This window comes from Mauremys reevesii, linkage group 11 (assembly GCF_016161935.1).
Source record: "Mauremys reevesii isolate NIE-2019 linkage group 11, ASM1616193v1, whole genome shotgun sequence".
Classification (NCBI taxonomy): Eukaryota; Metazoa; Chordata; order Testudines; family Geoemydidae; genus Mauremys; species Mauremys reevesii.
Genome location: NC_052633.1, coordinates 46941835 through 46963269, shown reverse-complemented (window position 1 = coordinate 46963269; position 21435 = coordinate 46941835). Strand labels below are relative to the sequence as shown.

The following is a 21435-nucleotide window of genomic DNA, read 5'->3' as shown; positions in this document are numbered from 1 at the left end:
TCTTCTGTAATAAAACGTTGTCTCCAGTATATTCCAAGAATTTGTTGGATAATCTGCGCCCTGCTGTATTGTTTTTCCAGCAGATGTCTAGCTAGTTTGAAGTCCCCCATCACCACCAAGTCCTGTGTTTTGGATGATTTTGTTAGTTGTTTAATAAAAGCATCATCCACCTCTTATTCCTTGTTAGGTGGTCTGTAGTAACCCCTTGTTTATACGCCTTTTATCTTTACCCAGAGACTTTCAACACATCTGCCTCCCACTTCTATCTCAACCTCAGTGCAAGTGTATACATCTTTGATATGCAAGGCAATGCCATCTCTCTCTTTTCTCGGCCTGTTCTTCCTGAACAATCTGTGCTCTTCTATTCCAATATTCCAGTCAAGTGAATTCTACCACCAGGTTTCTGTGATGCCAACTATGTTGTAATTGTGATTATTCACTAGTATTTCTAGTTCTTCCTGTTTGTTTCCCCATACGTCTTGCATTAGTATACAGACATCTAAGATGTTCATTAGATTTCCCCTCTGTGTTCCATCTTGTCTCTTCTTTGTTCCTGTTATGATTGCCACCCAGATTCGAATCCTTCACCTAGGTTTCCATGTTTTGGACTCCTGGTGACACCATCTATGCAACCATGCATTCACCTCCAGGATGTTTCTATCTCTGGCTGGGACCTTACCAGTGACTGGAAGGATAGATGAGAACACCACCTGCACCCCCAACTCCTTCACCCTCATTCCCAGAGACCTGTAGTCACTTCTGATCTGATCAGGGTCATACCTTGCAGTATTGTTAGTACCCACATGGATGAGCAGCATGGGGATGGATGATCCTCACCAATCCTTCCAGAATGTGTCAGATACAGCCTCTTGGCAGGCAGCACACTTCCTAGGTTGCCAGGTCAGGACAGCACTGGATCCCTATGTTATCCTTAGAAGGGAGTCATCGATCATCACCATCACCACCCTTCATTTCTTCTTGAGAGTGGTGGCCATAATGCTCCCAGCATGGATGGTATATGACTTCTCCACCACCACCTTTGGGAAAGATTCCTCATCTGACATGGCCAGGGCAGCATACCATTTTTTTCTCTCTATGGATGGTGGGTTGAGAGCAGAAGTGAAGCACTGCCTGCTGCCAGAAGTAACCAGCAGCCAGCCTCCTCCCTATGAAGGAACCGTTTCCTCCCCTCTGGTAGTGCTACTACAGTCCCCTCCAGCTGGATTACTTCCTCAGCCTTGAAGTTCTCAAAAATGTTTTCAGTGAATGTATAATAAATAATAATAGGAGATATACCAATCTCCTAGAACTGGAAGGGATCTTGAAAGGTCATTGAGTCCAGCCCCCTGCCTTCACTAGCAGGACCAAGTACTGATTTTTCCCTCAGATCCCTAAGTGGCCCCCTCAAGGATTGAACTCACAACCCTGGGTTTAACAGGCCAATGCTCAAACCACTGAGCTATCCCTCTCCCCCTAATGTCTCATGGGCTCAGTCTAGCCACCTCCTCCTGTAGCTCTCCCACCTGTTCTCTGAGAGATTCTACCAGTAGACACTTCTCTCATTTGATGGTGTCCCCACCCAGGCTTTTTATGATGAGGAAATGCAGGCCACAAGTCTCTGCAAATCCACAGCAGGACCTGAGCAGAGGTATCCATGATCAGTTTTTCTGTCTGAACACAGATGCAGGCGGAGGAGCCAGGAGCAGTGTTGGCATTGGCAATGCGACCTTTCTTGAGACATGCTGATTTTATTCTTTCTCCCTCCTACAAACTCCCCTCAGTGGCTTCAATGCTGCACTCTGTCATCCAGGATGCGGCTTCGGAGAAATGGGAACAAGTGTTCATAGCCCCTTAGCCACTGTTTCATGGCATGGAAATGCCCATTTTTCCATTCCTCATGATTGATGACAAGGCCTTATCTTCCTGTATTATCATAGATGTTGTGACGTTTCCAACAGAAAGTAGGTCTCACTGCACAATGTTTAAGGTCACAGTAATTGCCATCTTATTTTTGTTTCAAAAGTGCTCTGTGTAAATTGTTGAAGGGTTTTCATCCTTTTGCTACATTCTTTTGAGCCGAATCATCTTCAGAGTCTCTTCTTGTTGTATCTCTACACAGAAAGATCCATGTATGGTTCCACAGCTCATGCCACGTGCGGCACCATAATTGGGATCACAGAGTTTCTTTGTACTTAACTGACAGACCTTCCCTTACAAAGGCCTCTAAACCACCAGAAAGGTAATGTGATATTAGAACATTGAATCCCATAAGGACCCTCCTTTCCCAGTTTCCTTGCTCCTCTGTGTAGTTATCATCATCCTCTCACTTTAGTTTTACATCCCAGAATGAGGAGTTTCATTAGTTCTCTTCATCTTCTTGCAGGAAGTCCCTTTAATCTAGAAGATCCTTTTCATCCTGTTGGGGAGAGTCCCAATAAGCAGACCTCTTTCTGCTGGCCCAGGATTGACACATTCTGCTTCGTTTCTGTGGGTGACAATCTCATATCATGTGTTGGAGTCAGGGGGCCTCCTCTTCACAAACCAGGAAAGGAACATGATCAACTCCCAAGTGTACAATCAGATTTCTTCCAGACTCTGATCCATTGTAGTTTTGCTCCACTGCTTGGCTAGTATCCTAGAAGAGCTGTCTGCCTATTTCTTTCCGGTTGGAGATGAAAGGAGTTTTTCTGCACGTTCACCGTGAGAAACTCTATGTGGGTTTTTTCTGTCCTGTTCTAGACTTCTGCCTACACAATCTCAAGATTTGTCAGTCTTTATTTCAGATAAAAATGCCCAAATCTAGTCTCTAAATCAGTGTTTTTCAACCTATTTACCATTATGGGCTGCATATGCCTCCCACAATGTGTTGTGTGGGCCGCATCCAATACTACCTGTATGACCCTGTGGATGTCACATGGGCTGCAGCTGTGTGCTGATTGGGCCACGGGTTGAGAACCACTGCTCTAAGCCATCCTGTCTTCATTGTTCAGTGGACCTAATAATATACACCCTTTGAGGCTACAGTAGCAAAATTTGGGCAAAAAAATCCAGTTAATAACACCACTGCAGCTCTGCCAATGACCATAACAATGGAAGTTCTAGTGCAGAAAAGGCTCCTGTAGCTCATAGCATTCACTTGCTGTTGAGATCTGCTCTGAGCAGGATTAGACCACATGGTGTTTGCAGAAACTTCATCTACACTAGAGTTTTCATGCCATTATCACTGTGAAAGCTTCGATGGTTGTAAACTTCTGCCAAAAATATGGCAGACAAGACTCCATGCATTTTCTAGTCTTCAAGCATTGGAGGAGGACAAAACAGAGGAAGACAGGAGTTGACATTCTGTATACACCTCTCCCCTGATCTAATGCTGTCCTCAGGAGCCAAAAAATCTTACCGTGTTACAGGTGAAACCGCATTATATAGATCTTGCTTTGATCTGCCACAACGTGCCAGTCCCCCCCAAGCACTGCTTTACCGCGTTATATCCGAATTCGTGTTATATCGGGTCACATTATAGCGGGGTAGAGGTGTATTTCCAAAAAATAAACAAAAGGGGAAAAATTAAAACACCCTCTGACATTCTTATTACATCATAAAGAAGGCAAAAGGGCACACGCCCATATTTAATCAATCCTTTGCCGGTTGCCTGTAAAACAAATCAGCTCTCCAACATATCTTTAGTTTTAAAAATATATACATTTTAAAAGGAACAGAAAAACCTTGAAGATTTTTTCTACATTTGTCATAAACCTTGACTGCACTACGAAACTTAGGTTTTAGGTTTCAGCAATGGTTTCTGAAACTGTGCTGTATCAGCTTCTTTTGGTCTGCGTTTGTATTTAAATCACTAAAAACCAATTCAGCTTGCAGCTACTACCGGCACCTTTTATCAACAACAGGTAATTTTCCTATATAAACAAGGCTAAAAATGTGTAAATGATAAATAAGACAGTTAAATCTTACCTCCTGTACAAAAAACATCTGTTGACAACAACAGATTGCTGAACACATTTTGTCCTTGCAAGTATAGCGAAGGACAAAGTGTGTTCACACCATTTTAGAAACTATGGTTAAAACCTGTAGTCTAAGTTGTCAAAATGGTGCTATGTATATATTTTTACATGGTTACACTTGCAGTTAAACTGTGTGCAGCTATGCCTGTTGCTGCAAATTCAGTGTCAGCAACAGGTGATTTTGTTACTGTGAACCAAACCTTACTGTGCTCACTCTACACTTCATCCTTTTTTTTTACTTCACAGAATACAAAGATATTAGCACGTGTTTTAAACCAGTTCAAAATTCATTAACTTACTATATTTCATTAACTATATTTTAAAACAAGCACAAATTGGGTACAGAAATGTAATTTTTTTTTCACGTGTAAGACCAGGGTGAAAGAGGGAGACTGCAGGCATATACATCTTGCTAAGCATTAATTTGACAGGGGATGGGAAGGCCACACCATTTGATATCTAAATAGAAAAATGCTATTTTTTTGTTGCTTTTCATATTGTATTTTATGTATTTTTGGTATTTCACAGAGGGTTGCTGTTCATGTAACTAGGGGGAATATTCTGAGATTCTATTTTTCTGTTCCACTTTACTGGCCTCCCCATTTTCCTGAATTTTTCCTTCATTTCTTCACACTAATGAATTTCTTCCCCCATCACAGCTCCATTACTTGTCTTAGATTCCCCACTGCTACCAATGCTGAGACTTCACCTCTCGTTTAAACTCTATTTCACTATTTTGTTGAGTTCTCTAAATCTGATTCTTTTTTTAATTTTTTTTCCTTTCTGTCTCTACTTTTTGCCCCCCACTCCTCTTCTGACTTGAAGAACAGTTCAGACTGCACAAACTGAAGGCATACCTCCCACAGTACTTCAGTAGCTCAGATATGGACAAGGCAGGAGGAGGCTGACTCCTTACACCAACAGCCCAGGGCCAGATTGAGGTAATCCAAGACCTAGCCACTCTGTGACATGGGGAGTCCTCTGGCTTCATTTCTATAGCCTCATCCCCACACCATGAGCTGTCCCTGCCTCTCCACTTGGACTCTCCCACTGTCATAGCACCTCTTTCCTTCCTCCCAATAGTGCCCCTCTCTTCAGAATCCCAGAGAGACAGGGAAAGACTGGGAGTAGCAGGGAAGTATTTACACCCTAGCAGCTGGGGTTTAGCTACTTAAAAAGGTCGGTGAACAGTATCAGCTGCACTGTCAGTGTAAAGTGCAGTGCACCACAGGTAGGTATCCCAGTGTGCCAGGCACCACTGTCTATTGTAGTGCCTTTTGGGAAATTTTTGCAATGTGTTGTGGGATAGAAATGACTTTCCCTGGGATCTCTTAAAGCTTGGGGTCAAGTTCCCAGCATGCAACCTTCTCCATCCCATAATACCATCCATATCCCATAATTTTTGTGCCTTTTTAAAAAATCCCACAAATCTGCATGGCACTTTTTGCTGTCCACCATCTGACAGAAGCATGGAACCTGCAGACTTCTGCATTATTCTCATGAAAGTTGCAAATACAGGATGCACAATCCTCCTATATTTGCAGACCTATAGGTAAAACCACACAATGGGGGAAATGATTTCTTCCAACACAGGGTGCTAAGGGACACAGTGAAAAACAGTGTAGGTAGTGTCAAGGTTATTGGTGGCATTCATGAAACAGTTTCAGATGCTGGAGACTCATTTCTGGGCCCATGACTGGTGGGATCACATTGTAATGCAGGTTTGGGACAATGAACAGTGGCTGCAGAACTTTTGGATATGAAAAGCCATATTCCTGGATCTGTTTGCCAAGGTTGCTCTTGTCCTCCAGCACAGGGACACCAGAATGACAGATGCACTGACAGTTGAGAAGTGAGTTGAGAGACTCAAAGGCAGAGCAAGAAAGCCAAACAGCAACCTATAGGCCCAATATGGTCCTGAGAGATGCCTAGAGAAAGGGTCTGGGTGGGGATTGCTGGCTGAAAAAAGCTTGGGCTTGTAAGCTAAGAAACTACTCCTTTTGTTTTTGGTTCCTCCTGCATTCGGAGCAGCAGGACTTTGTACGTTCCTTGTAAATAAACAAAACCACATAAAAGAAAATACCAGGCTCAATCATCAATTTCTTCTCCCAACTGGAACATCATTTTACTGCAAGGGTAATCTTTGTGAGGTCAACCCTGGGAGGGGGCATATGTATGTTTACCTTGCAGTAAAACTCAAGTGTCTGGTCAGTGTGTTTTTACCTCAGCCTAGATCATGCATACCTAAAGATTTAAAAAACACACCATTTTTAGCAGTGAAGACAAGGCCGTAGAAAATCTTACCAAACATACAGCATTTATAGATTAATTCAGAGCAACCCCCACACCCTTCAAAATCTTGTAACTCTAAAGAGTTAGAGATGAAAGCTTTATACCACTGGAAGAGGGATGACTAAGACCTGGTCTACACTAGGAATTTACTTTGGTATAGCTATGTCTCTCAGGGGTGTGAAAAATCCACACCTGAGAGATGCAGCTATACTGACCTAACCCCTGGTGTAAACCAGCGCTAGGTCAACAGAAGAATTCTTCTGCCTCTTGAGGAGGTGGATTATCTACACCAACAGGGGAAAGCATCCCATCAGTGTAGGTAGTGTCTATACCAAAGAGCTACAGCAGCACAGCTGCAGCCTTTTAAGTGTAGACAAGCCCTAAGCTTTCAAAAGGGACACAGATCCAGCTAACCCAATAACCAGGATAGAGATATTGGACTTTAATCTTGTCACCACTGCAGAAGTGAATCTTGCCCAGCCAGCATTTCAGAGCAGTGAAATTTTGGGGGTGAAATTCCACATTTAGAGGAACGTATGTTTTTTAATATTAAGCTATGTCTACACGTGTGGTGGCATGTAGAGTACAAGCATTACACAGGAAGCTACATGCTGCAGTGAAAGGCTCTAGTGGGGGAGGCAGTGGAAAAAGGCACCAGCAGCTCCCCACTCCCAGAGCTTTTTCCTGCTGCCTACTCCCCCTCAGAGCCTTTCACTGGTGAAGAAAGGCGCTAGCAGCAGAGAGGCAGTGGGATCCTGCACTGCTAAAAATTAGCAGTGTAGATATGAAAGGCACTGCTTGGTTGTGTAGAGAGCTATGTATGATACATACCCTAGGATTCAGGCAGATAGGATACTCCACTCACCCAAGACATGCCTCACCATCTACACTGATATTTATACCGGTGCACTCGCTCTACATGTCACCCTACACGTAGATGTAACTTTAGACTAAGAGTGATGGAGAGGGATTCATGCAGAGTTCAGGTAAGGCTGTCCAGGGTACATGATATGATGTGTTTTGTGTGTTGTGTTACTACTTCACAATTGGAATTTTTTTTTGTGTGCATGTGTAGATGAGACTAAAGAAACGCTATTATTGATTTTTTACACCAGTCCAATTATTTTATAAGATTTTTTTTTAGTTATTATAACTTAGTCAAACTGTTCAGCCATTTCCGAGAACAAGGATAGAGAAACAAGTTTTTTTCGTGTTAAAAATGCTGGCAACCTTTTTTGTTGTTGTTGTTGTTTTGTTTGGGTTTTTTGTTTTTTTTTTAGAAGTTCTAGCACTACCATGCTTTGCAGCAGGATCCTTAAATTTGGCAGAGGGTGTGGCCTTTGTTTCAGGGATCTGCCTGTTGCCATTCCTGTGAAAATCCACTCAAATTTACTGAATTAGAAGCTATTGAAAAATCTCAATTGTTCAATGGGAAGCCAGTGTAGGAATGCATCTAGTGCCCTAACTGGGTATCTCATAATTGAAAATCGTAACATAAAACAGAGGACTGCCTTCAGCCACCCCTACTCAGCTGCCTTGAAAAAGATGGGCTTTGCTGCATGCCCGAAGGTTTTGCTCTGTCTCATTTCTCTGTGGCCAGAAATGTTTGACTAATGACGGGAGAATTAACAATGTTTTAAGGGTTTGGTCAAACTGAAAAATTAATCATGGCATTTATAATAGTAGTTGTAATGGTCTATTGAGGAAATCCCATTTACTAACTTTCTCTGGAGGTTTGTACACTGCTATCCTGCTCTTTAAGTAGTAAAATATGATACATGAAGAGTAAATTACAAATACATCCAGAGAAGGATGAATAGTAACTGAGGAGTTAGATGAATTTTCAAGCTGTTTCCTGGTGGGAGAAAAAATTATGATAGAAATGCAGTGGACTAAATACTGCTTAAATGATTTACTAAACTATATCAGTCCAACTGATCACAAATATGTGTGTATACATCTGTCTTTCTTTAGATTTGGTTTCAGATTTGGTTTAGTTTTTTTATAAACTATATGTCTGTAGCAGGGTGGCAAGCTATCGGACCCTGGATAGGGATAAAAACTAAAATAACTTCTGTTGACATACATAATAGGTGGATCTTGTTAGCGCCAACAAAAGCTGTGACAGCAAAGGTCCTCAAGGGCAAACCCTGGGAACTGTCAAGTTTGGGGAGAAAGTTTAGGCTAAAGTTGTTTGTTTCAAAGCCTTTTTGTTCTCTACTGTAGCATGCCTGTCACCCTAATTTACTTTACTCATGAGGAGGAGGAATATAATCTAATGGTTTGAAAACAGGGCTAGTAATTTATTTCTACTCTGCTTCTACCGCACTGAATTGCTCTGCAGCCTTGGGAAAGACACTTAATTTAAAAGCTTCAAAAATTTTCTGCCTCTCAATTTTTGGGTGGCCAGCAGCATTCAGCTGGAGTTATGGAGCTCAGCATTCCTGAAAATCAAGTGCATGGGGTCTCAAATTGGTCACCCAAAATCAGAAACCTCTTTTGAACATTTTAACCTGAATTGCCCTGTATGAGTCCCTCACCACCTTAACTCCTTGAAAACTGGGGTTGGTAATTCTTGCCTCTTTCAAGAGGGTACTGTAAGGATTATAATAACTGTAAAACTTTGACAGCAAAAGGAATTAGAAAAGTGCAATATAGTATTGATAACAAGAACAAAACTTTTACTCTTTCTTTCTTAAAACTTTTGTCTTGAAATGATTTAAAGTAATTGCTGTTGCTATTAAAAGGGTCTGTGCCATATTAAAATCTAACAGTGTGTACTTTATCTTGTTTGTTGTATTGCTATTATGAAAGGATATCACTCTTGTATTCTCTGCCTTCTCATCTGTCTTGTTGTCCCTTAGGGTGGATGTCTTTTCTGTTTACTACTTTCTTAATAGCATTTTTCATGACCCATCAAGTGTCACCCCTTCAGTGAAGATGGAGGGGATGTGATTTATTACTTTTTAAATGAGGTAGTGAGTGCACAGATATTATTAATTTCATTAGCTGGCCCCAGAAATTTTTTCACTGCAAAGGGATAAGTAGAATTGACCAGCTCTTCCTAATGCTTTTTCTTATGATTCTTTTTCATATAGTGCTGGTAGAGTGTAACCACTACAGCAGCACCAACAAAGTGCTTAGTACAGCAGAATATTGTTTCAGCTACATATAACCTTGCTAAAGAGGGGAAGGAATAAATCACTGATTTCTTTCCAATTCTCTTTGATGCCAGGAAATTGTTTATTAAAGTGTATCTAGTATGTTTTGATTCTTTGTTTTCTATGGTGAAGTTTGGTACTAGATATGCAACTTTTGGAGCACTCTTCCTGATGATAAAGTTGCTGTCTGCATGAGTACAGACTGACCATTTCTTTTCAAATAGCAGAAATGAAAGCAACGTAAGACTTCTGCCCCATTCAGTCAGTCATCTCAGATGAAGTGGAGTTGACCAGAACATTGTATCTTAAATAATGTTGGGTGTAAATTGTGTTCTAAAGCAAATACACATGACCTAAGCTTAAATACAATTTTAAAACTTTTACTGTAAATTATTTTTATACTGAATGGAATTTGGCAAATCTGATTCCAAGTGTTTGTCTTTATGAACAGGAATAAGTGGATTTACTCCTGTGTCTATGATTATTTAAATTTAACCCTAAGTAGTGAAGGTCAGCTTTTGTAATAGTAAAAGTTGTATTGGCATGTTGCTAAAAGCAGAGGGGCACCTAACTTGCATACATATTTACCTACCATACAAAATGCAATTATTAGCCAGGAGTCAAATACAGGATATCAGAGCAGGTGGAGCAGTAATATCCTTCAAAGGTCCACATATTTGAGACACAAAATGAGACACCACTCACAGTGTATTGTGGAGATGATCAACATATCATCATGTATGCTTTGCTGAACTCCAGGGGCTTGGCTTCTCCTGTTGGGTTCATATACAGTCTGCTGGGCTCTTTGGGCTTAGTTCTTTCATGACTGTAGCAAAAAAGAAAAGTGGTAGTATTCTCCTAAGCAGTATTCATTCATGGCTCCAAAATGAGATGTCATTCACAGTAAATTGAACAGACCTTTGTAATGTGATTCTCTCTTTTCTTACATGCTCTGGTCAGTAATGAAATAGTTAATGTTGACATTTAAGTTATCATCACTGAGTTTCAGAGTTAACATCTTAAGGTGAGCTGAGATTCACAGTTTACTTCTCAGATTCACAGTTTACTTCTCAGATTCACTTTTTAAAAATTGAAAACTTAGATTCTGCATGCAAGATGGCGTCTGAAGAGTGGCGAATATATGCAGCATGCCACTTGACTTAGAACCCTAGTATTAAGTTAATTTTCCACACAGTTGGCCACCACTGTTCTTTCTCATCCTTGCCAACTTTACAGCATTTTCGCTGCTTTTCTTTCTCTCTCTCTCTCATTAAAGAACTATGAGTTGGTGCTTATAATTTTGCAGGGAGTGCTGGGAAGATTTTTGTCTGAGAGAAGTTGCTAGTTTGGTTGGTTGTTGAGATGTGTAAGGGTTTAGTAGTTGGAGGTACAAGTGTCAGGATTGTGGTATTTATCTCCGGGGAGCATGTAGGAATATTTGGCAACCTAAGTTGGGACTCTCAGTGTCTCTGTATTGTTACTAGAAAAGCACAGGAGAATCTTCCTCCTGGCTTCTAGAATGTGATGGGAACTTTTCGCTCTCCTGTCAGGTAACACAAACAGGGCTCTGTCCTCCTCAGTGAATCTTCCTTTTGTACCCCATCAGATCAATAGAGGGAGTTTCTCTAAGGTTCTTTTTTGGCTTGATGTGAGAAGTATATTGCATTCACTTGTGCACCTGCACTCTCACGCTCATCCCACCCACCCACCCCAGGGACCCACCAGCTTACCCAACATTAGGTCCATTGTGATGATAATCGCATGTTCTGTCTGTTCCATCAGGAAGTTTAATTGGTACACTGCTGATCTGAAATTACAGGCATGCTCCCTGATGGATCAACCAGACTGAGGAATGTTGAAGAAAACATATCCCACAGTTTGGGAACCACTTTGTCTCCCCAACCTGTGAAATAAATCTTTTAAAGGCAACTTTGCAGGCCACCTGTTGGTCATCTGTGGAGTATAAAGGTTGCATTACAGAATTAATCCACTATATTTCTTTTGATTGTATATAGGTAAATTAATTTTCCCCTCTGTTTAAGGAGATAGATATTGTGTGGTTACTATTGGTTTATATTTGTTCACTGTAATCAAAGTTACCAGTTAACTTCTGACATTAAATAGTACAATGCAATTCCCTTTTTAGGAGTTCTCTGGAACTTGTCCTCGTGTGATGCAGTAAAGATGACAATCATTCGAGATGCTCTATCAACACTAACTAACACTGTGATAGTTCCACATTCTGGATGGAATAATTCTTCCTTTGACGATGATCATAAAATTAAATTCCAGACTTCTCTAGTTCTGCGCAATACTACAGGATGCCTGAGGTAAATCACCGTGTTCAAGATCTCTGTTAACACAGTATTCAAGTAATACAACAATGTATTCAAATTCCTTTTAAATCGCAATTTCTTAAATAATATAGTTGTTACATCCTTTTTAACCCTTTTAGTTCTTCCTCGCATGCCAGTTAGTAGGAAAAGAGCATAAATACAAACTTAGGAGCTCAGAGGTAATATTTTATGAATGTATTAATGCTGCTACTTGGTAAGGATTAAGCTTCTACTGTTTTTGTGCTCATAGCTAATCTTTTCCATATTAATCACCACTGTCTTGATACTGAAGGTACTGTCTATGAAACTTATTCTTTCAAACCTTGAATTAACTTGAGTAAAGCCATCTCTACAAAAATCACGTGATGCTGTTCACATCACTAATAAGATTCTATAAAATTTAAAACTTAATTTTGATGAAAAATAAATTTTAGAGTTTCTTCACCCAGTTGAAGAAAATTGTTGATGCCCATGACCCAACGGAGCTGGGGATGAGGGGTCTGGGTGTGGGAGGGGCTCAGGGCTGAGGCAGAGGGTAGGGTGCAGGGTTGAGGGCTGTGGGGTGGAGCCTGGAATGAGGAGTTCAGAGTGTGGGAGGGGGCACTGGGCTGGGGCAGGGGATTGGATGTGGCAGGGGGTCTGGGCTGGGGGTGCAGGCTCCAGGGTGGGGCCGGGGATGAGAGGTTTGGGGTGCAGGAGGAGGATCTGGGTTTAGGGGAGGCTCCGGGGGTTTGTGTGTGGGAGTGGATCAAGGCTCTGGGCTGGGGGTGCAGGCTCTGGGGTGGGGCCAGGGATGAGGGGCTTGGGGTGCAGGAAGGGGCTCCAGGTTGGGGAGGGGGGCTCAGGGCCGGGGATTGGAGCACGGGGTTGGGGCATGGGGCTTAACTTGGGCCGCTCCCAGTCAGCAGCGCAGTGGGGGTGCTAAGGCAGGCTTCCTGCCTCTCCTGGCACTGGGGACCACGCTGCGCCCCGGAAGCAGCCAGCAGCAGGTCCAGCTCCTAGGCAGAGGCGCACAAGCAGCTCTGTGCAGCTCTCACCCGCAGGCACCACACACACACACACCACCTCCCATTGGTTGGTTCCCAGCCAATGGGAGCGCAGAGCCGGTACTCAGCCCCATGGGTCCCTCCCCGCCTAGGAGCTGGACCTGCTGCTGGCCACTTCCGCAATGTAGCGCAGTGTCAGAACAGGTAGAGACTAGTCTGCCTTAGCCGGGCAGCACCGCCAATGGGGTTTTTAATGGCCCGGTCAGCGCTGCTGACCAGAGCCACCGCAACCCAGTGCCTTACATTCCACGGCCCAGTACTGGGTCGCGACCCGCAGTTTGAAAACCACTGCTTTAACCTACAGAGCTGGTATACAGTGCTGAGATAGAAGCAGGATTTCCCTGGATTTGGTGGTGTCCATTTCACACTCTGGAATACTGCTAAACTATCTCTGCCAACTACAGCTTTACTCTTGAGTCATAAAGAGACTTTCTGAAGAACAGTTTCTTGTGTGTGTTTGAAACACACCAGATTGGCCAAATGGCATGTTTGCTTGTAATTTCCCAAAGTAGATTATCAACCAACTGTATAAAAAGACTTTCCTTCTGCAAATGATTTGATTAGACCATTACTAGTATATATGTGTGACTCTGAATACCATACATAAATATACAGTATATTGATTGATATGCTTATTGCATTTTACCACTTCAGGAATCTAAGCTCTGCAGGAGAAGAGGCCAGGAAGCAGATGAGGTCTTGTGAAGGGCTGGTTGATTCTTTGCTATATGTGATCCATACATGTGTGAACACATCAGATTATGACAGCAAGGTGTGTGCTTATTTTTAACTAAGTAATTTCTAGGTATCAGACTAGTTGTCTGATGTGCAGTTTTTGTTTTGGATAGTGCAAGTCAGCCACAAAACTCTTGATCTCTACTTATTTTTACAAAACCTTTTCCACCCTTACATTTATTTATGCACAAAATCAAATTCTGTTGTGGAACACATTTATTTATTCTGTGTGTTTCATAGAATCCTAGAATATCAGGGTTGGAAGGGACCTCAGGAGGTCATCTAGTCCAACCCCTTGCTCAAAGCAGGACCAATCCCCAGACAGATCTTTACCCCAGTTCCCTAAGTGGCCCCCTCAAGGATTGAATTCATAACCTTGGGTTTAGCAGGCCAATGCTCAAACCACTGAGCTATCCCTCCCCCCCATGTTTAATTCTCATGATGAAGCACCCATTCTTTGGGGTGGGGTGGAATAATAATTTGCACTTACCATGCTTTTTATCTTCAAAACTCTTTTTAATAAATGCTTAATTAATCCTCATACCACCCCTGTGAGGTAGGCCCCTATTATCACCAGTTTTATAGCTGAGAAAACAAGCAGAGAAACTATAATTTACCCAGAGCCATAGAGAGAGCCATTGTGAGACGGACAATTGGAATTTGGGAGTTCTTGTTCCCCAATGCTGTGCTCCAAAAATATTTTCACCTGTACTTGATTTGTTTTATATGCTGTTTCACCATTTGTGAAAGTATATTAATTACAGGATATCTCCATACTTTGGGTTCCAGACAGTGGAGAACTGTGTGTGCACACTGAGAAACTTGTCCTATCGCCTAGAATTGGAGGTACCTCAGGCACGTCTGCTGGGTATAAATGAATTGGATGACTTGTTAGGGAAAGAATCACCCAGCAAAGATTCAGAGCCAAGCTGCTGGGGGAAAAAAAAGAAGAAGAAAAAACGAACTTCACAAGAAGATCAGGTTTGTATTTTTCTTCTATTATAAAAACATCAAGTATTGTTTTTCTAATAGTAAAATACTGTGTCCGGGAGAAAACTGACCCTATCCAGTAATATGGTGACTATAGCCACTATTTTAAATTATGATATAAACATTTGATTTCAATTTTGCTTAAACCAATATACTTACAGCTAACGTGTGTTTCTTTCTCAGTGGGATGGAGTTGGCCCTATACCAGGATTTTCAAAGTCTCCTAAGGGTGTGGAAATGCTGTGGCACCCATCTGTAGTAAAACCATATCTAACACTTCTAGCAGAAAGCTCCAACCCAGCTACTTTAGAGGGCTCTGCAGGATCTCTCCAGAATCTTTCTGCAGGCAACTGGAAGGTATTATATTAAACCCATCCCATAATCCTGTGGCAAATGAATTTCCACCTCTTCTACTACACTTGTACTTCAGCTAAGTGTTCTCCTTTAACCACATCATGACACCTGAGCAGGGAAGAAATATGCCATTTCCTAAAGTGCATATGGTGTTTCTCTGTTAATCAGTGTGATTAGTGGTCCTAGAGTGCACCCATCCTGTTTTTCTCCATGAAACCCAAAATCCTGAGATATGATCAGTGGCTCCTCTGAGGTGGGCATTTTCCTAAACTCACATTGAAGTCAACAGAAATGGAGGATCCTCAGCATCCTGCTCCAAATGCATCACTTCCTTAATACTTGCCTGATCTCAGGTTAGATAAGCAAAGGAAATGTCAAAGCATAAGCTAAAGTCAAGCACAGTGCATTCAGGCACCCTGGCAGTGCCTCTAGCAGTTTTGTAATTCCTGTCCCAGGCCTGTCTGAACACAGAACCAAACGTGCCAGATTTCAAGATGTCTTTGTGATGTGGACACACGTACTTGGAATTAAGATTAACTTAGGGAGATTCCATTCTTTTCAGTTATTTTAATCAAATTATTTTCATATCCTATTTGTCCTTGGTATTCTCTTGTCTAGAGAAACAACAACATACAATTCGATATTTTGAATTTTTGTAGCCCTTTATGTTAAACACTTACAAAATAGTCTAATGATCACAACTGTTTTATGAAATAGATAAGCAAATACTATTGTCATTTTACAGAAGTATAATCTGAGGGACAGAGGTTAAACAATTTGTCAAAAACCACTTATGGTCTGTTGAGCATTGGCTTAAATCTCCAACTGTACCACATCCATTATTTCATTAATGGTATTCATAGTTGTCATACAAAATATCATAATATAAAGTTCTTCTGGTTTTCATTTTTTAGTAAATTTACAAATAAAGTATGTGATGGGGAAAAACATTGGTAAATATGAGAGAGAGAGAGAAAACTTTATACACTTCTCTTGGTCACAATTCCCTTACAGTCCTCTCCATTCCGTTCCTTTTCACTTTCACAGTGAAAGGCAATGAAGAGCTAGAAGCAGAAAATGGGTGGCTTATTGGGAATAGCATTAAAATCATTTACCACTATTCAGAAAAAAAATGAAAACTTGTAAGTTTTTCCCATTGAATACGTGTGCCAAAAAAAAGCTTTGAACACTGAATTGTGGTGGAAAATGACTGGCAATAAATTGAAGACCAAAGCCAACTAAAAATGTACAAAATGATAGATGCAAGTGCCACCTCTTCCCAAGTATCAGAACATGGGTATTACAGTAAATGATGGTAGTTGATACCTAATTGGTTATTAACAAGAGCAGGGCATAATTTTGTATTATTTGCTACTATATTCCAGCTGTGCACTCCTGCTTGTGGCCCTCACGTATGGTGCATTACAAAGGCACTACATGACGTCTCTTTTTAATCACTTTTATGTATTTGCCATAGAGATAAAAATATTCAGTGCTTTCTTTGCTATACAAAAATAGCTGACAGATATCATTTGGGATTTTCAAGCTTTTGTGACTGACATTTTTAATCAATCTTTTTCCTGAAATACTATTCCCGCTCTAATAGATTTAATCTCCTTTGTCAGTACATTTCTTTTATTAATTCATATATTTAAACATTGTTCTACAAGGAGAACAGTTTCAGTGGCACAGAGGGCAGGCCTAACTCCCAGCGCCAAGTAATGGGAACTGGGCACCCACTTCTTGTGTCTGCCTTTGGAACTTTCCCACTAAAACATGTATGAATTGTAATACAGTAAAATATAATATTGGTGCTGTTTTAATATGGTAGGTGTGTAAGTAATTGAGTTTTGTGTAATAGTTTGCAGCATATATTCGAGCTGCTGTCAGAAAAGAAAAAGGGCTTCCAATCCTTGTGGAACTTCTGAGAATGGATAATGATAGAGTTGTTTCTTCTGTGGCAACTGCCTTAAGGAATATGGCTTTAGATGTTCGCAATAAGGAGCTTATTGGTAAGTATATGTAACTATACTTAAGCATGCAGGGATAGCAGCACAATGCAATCCTTCCTTCAGTGCTTGAAGAAAACTTATTTTAGGATGAGAATACACCATGTGAGCTAGTTGTGTATCTATCATATCAGATCATTAGAGTCACATACATTTTAATCTTCTTGGCAGAAATAGCTTTTTGGAGCAACATTGTCTTATTTGTTTGTCTTTAGTCAACCTGTGCAGCCAGTCCCCTTACAGCAGAAAGAAGTTGCTTGAATTCAAACTGAATCATGCAGGAAGTTTCATTGTAGAACATGATGAGAAATACCACTCCCCTTTCTTGAAGCTAACTAGTAACCTTCTCAAAGGGCTACAAGGTCCTGTATCATAAAGGGATTTAACAGTTCAGGTCTCATCACACAAATAAATGCTTTATTCTGACAATATCAGATTTGTTTTGTTTTGTTTCTCCTGCTATAGTAAGTGTTTCCACGAGAAACCAGCTCCAGGTCTAAGTATACATATATATGTAATTGACAGGGCTGCTCTTCTAGAGATAATTCATTAATTATTTCCCTTTTCTAAACTAATGATGAACTCTCCATCTCCAACCTGTGCCTTTCTCATCTTATATACTTTTCTGCTGAAATATAAGCACGTGTCCTGCCCTAGATACGAAACCTTGCAATTCCAACCATGGGAAGTGGAACAGCATATGCTGCAATGCCTCACCCTTGACTGTTCTAGGCTAAATTAACTCTATCAACGTTTGTCATGATGCAGAAAATCTTAATTTTTGAACAGGAAAAAATGTCTTGCTGGCTTTGTTTTTAGACTAGTGTGGTAATTAGGCCAGTGTTACTGGTACAAATAGAGGTACAGTTCATGTTCAGAAATGTAAATGCTACTGCAAGTACAGTTTTATAATAATTTTATTTATAAAGCTTCTCCATCCTGAGTAGTCTGGGTGATGTGCAATAATTTAATGATCATAAAAATGATCTTGCCAACTATAGATCAATACTCACTGCTTTGTGATTTAGGTAAAGGTTATTGAGAAAGATGTTGAAGCAACTTTGGTAATATTAACGGTCTTCAGATTCATAGATCGGTCTAGGGGTCTATGTATATCCAGGCATGGGATGGAAACTACAATAGCTGCATTGGTTAGTGATCTTCTGTTGGTGAACAAATAGAGTTTGTGTTGATTTTATTAGACCTATACAGTGTCTTCAGTTAAATATAGTTGATCATGCTATACAGCTGATCATAAGGCATTAACAGGCTTTAAGTTTTGGCAGGAGTAGATGGGAGCCCCTTTTAAGTGTTTTTACTCCTTTTTACATTGGAGCACCAGCAGGTGATTGTGGGCTATCATTTATGCACCCTAAGACTTTATTGTGTGGAGGTACTGCAGGGTTCTATGCTTTCCCCTCTCTTGCTCAATTTCTATGAGGCGAACAAGAAGGCAGTAAGAAGATGTGTGCTACAGTGTCTGCAGCATCCTGATAATACCCAGCTGGACCTCTCTAAGTGTAGGAAAGAGAGCTACTGGCATAGTATTCTTCCCGAGGCTACTCAGCTCTGGAATGGGCCCCCTCTTCTGTCTACCAGAGCCTGGATTTGTTAAGCCTCCAGACATGCTGCAAAACTGATCATGTTTTCTACAGAATTTTGAGAAGGGAATGGGGTTATTGACTGGTATGGGATAATTGTTTTTGTGTGGTTTTGACTATGATAGTGAGGTCAGTGGCAATGGAGGGTATATCTATTGCAAAAAAAGACCTTTTTTTGTGGCCCCAAGTCTCATACCTTAGGTCAACTGACTGAGGATTATGGGGCTCACACAATGGGCTAAAAGCAGCAATGTAGATTCACAGACAGACTGGAGCCAGGGCTCTGAGACCCACCTTTCTTGCCAGGTCTCAGAGTTCAGGCTCAAGCCTAAACATCTAGTCTGCTATTTTTGGCCCCATAGCACAAGCCTGAATCAGATGACCTGGGCTCTGAGACTCGCTGCCACGGATCTTTTCTGCAAAATAGACATACCCAGATTTAACTGGACTAATATAATTATTCTGCTGGGAATTTTAAGTCTTGTATGTGGACTCCAGAGTTAGATTTTTTTTCCAATCTAAATAAATAAAATCAAAATAACATTAGAAGTGCTGAGAGGGTTACAATTTTTGTTTCTTGGAATTTTGCAATATACTTTTGCCAACTTTGGTTTACATAACTCTGCATTTCCTAAATTTGTATGTGAAGAAATATTTAACAAAAATGAGGTTTGGCATGTTTTTGCTCTGAAAAACATATTTGCAAAAATTAATTATGTTTCACTTTAAAATAGACGTGTTATGCTTGGAAAATGTGTGTACCTAATGTTTTGCACATATCTACAAACAATATAATAATCAAAATCTTCCAAAAAGTAGATAGATAAGAGAAACAGATGAAAGATCCAACCAAGGAAAGAGAAGAAACTGTCTAATTATTGAAATAATAAAGTTATATATAGGGGTGTTTATTTTAAATAAAAGCCTTGAGGAAAAATCTGTTTGTTTTTAAATGTGGGGATATAAACATTCTAGCAAATGTCAAAGTAGATTGAATTCCACACCCTAGCAGGTACTACACCAAAGCTGCCACCACTTCACCTTTTGGTTAGCTCCCTCAAAGGCAGGTGGAGTCACAGTATCAATATATCCCACATTGTCTGGTTTTAAAAAAATTGCAGTTTTCTAGTATGCTTAAAAAGAAGTTACTTTCAGTAGCATTTCTTTTGTGGTTAAGGATCAGAATTTCTCCCCTGACACATTATGCAAATACAAAGTTAATACCAGTATGTACAATTTATCCCATCTATCCATTATTCACCATTATATATAAATATATGTCTTCAATAAAAATCCATTAATAGCCATTCAGTTATCAAAGCAGGCTAACCAAAAAAAATATTTACTTTAGCTTTAGTTAATTTCCTTTGTTTGCAAAGTGATTATTCCTGTTTGTCAGTTGGTAATTGAAATCTGAAAGAGCTGAGATCTAATCTTTTATGGGTGATAAATGAGGTGAACAGAATGTCTGGTAATACCTCCAAAACTACAGAAAGGCTTCTCCACACCGCGCTAAAAGGAAATCTCAGTATGAGCACTGCCCCGCCAGTGATGAGAAATAATGTCATTTTTCCTGTAGCAATTCTACTTCTGATCAATAATTCCTATTTCTAAACTATCCAATATTAAGGCCAAGTTGTGCCTTCTATCCCACTTTATTTAGCCAAATTCTTTATTGCATTTCTTCCTGTATGGATGCATCAGCAGATATCCTACAGTGTACAAAAACATTGTTAAACAATTTTATTTGTGCTACTTTCTGGTCAAGTGGTGGTTTGTGTCCATCTAAAGGCATAATGAGTTTCAAATAATCATAGTATCTGTCAGCAACTAAGGCACAACTTGAATTAGGGTAAAGGGTAAGTGATAGCAAGTTCCAACATTTTCTCAACCTTTTATTCCTTTATTTAACTTTTTTTTAAACTATCACAATCAGAAGCAATGAAATGTGATCATGCAATAACCACCTATCAATTCAAGTCCTGCCTAAAGAAGACTGGAATATGCACAAGTGTAATGTCTTACACATTTCTATGAAATTTAAGTTGTTTGAAAGATGCTTAAGTAATCTTTTTGTAACATTGTTTCTCTCTTGCTATAAAACAACTCTGCTAAACATCCTTGACTAAAATAAATAAGCTCACAGGTCAGTGTGTGTCTGTGTACATTGGCACATGGCCATAATATTTTTATCAGTCTTTTCCTAATCCAGAAGAAAAACGCAATGTATTTTTCATTTAGCAAATTACATTACAGTGTTTCTTGCCTCTGTGTGCAATCTGAATTATTTCAGTTTTCCACTTAGTGTTGTTTTTTTATTCTACTTTCCTCATTGTTGCTTTTAGACATATATTTCTTGTCAGAGTGCTTATGTTTCAAATGTAAATTGCAAAGTGCATTTCCTAACTTGGTTTATGGATTTTTGTAGGTAAATACGCGATGCGAGATCTGGTGAATCGCCTTCCAGGAGGCAATGGCCCAAGCATATTGTCTGATGAGACTGTAGCAGCAATCTGCTGTGCTTTGCATGAGGTCACCAGTAAAAACATGGAAAATGCCAAAGCTTTGGCTGACACAGGAGGAATAGAAAAACTGGTGAACATAACAAAAGGAAGGGGTGACAGGCAAGTGGGCAGCTAGTTTTGCAAGCAACATGTTTCTTTAATCCATTTCAGATAAAAACAAGAAAACAAAACTTGTAAAGTGCATTTCCTGCAGAAAAAGCATTTGTTCCTTCGGTTCAGGTTTGCTGATAAGACGAGCAGTCTCCCACAGCTGCAAACTGTATTTCCATATAGTACTTGCCAATCATTACATTGTACAGTATTCTCCATATAAAGCTTCTAGGGGCTGTACAGTGATACACTGTAGTCAGATTAATTGGAGCTATAAAAT

The 21435-nt window shown here is 40.3% G+C and overlaps 1 protein-coding gene across 10 annotated transcripts in view; it reads left to right on the top strand.

Annotated features, from left to right (window-relative positions):
- PKP4 (plakophilin 4) overlaps positions 1-21435 on the top strand; it is a 213957-nt gene that overhangs the window by 172407 nt on the left and 20115 nt on the right. For all 10 annotated transcript variants that reach the window (XM_039494065.1, XM_039494067.1, XM_039494066.1 and 7 more), the window contains 6 exons: positions 11616-11799; positions 13506-13623; positions 14376-14567; positions 14760-14933; positions 16792-16942; positions 20969-21164. In XM_039494065.1, coding sequence (XP_039349999.1) covers positions 11616-11799; positions 13506-13623; positions 14376-14567; positions 14760-14933; positions 16792-16942; positions 20969-21164 — 1015 coding nt within the window. The remainder of the gene's footprint in view (positions 1-11615; positions 11800-13505; positions 13624-14375; positions 14568-14759; positions 14934-16791; positions 16943-20968; positions 21165-21435) is intronic.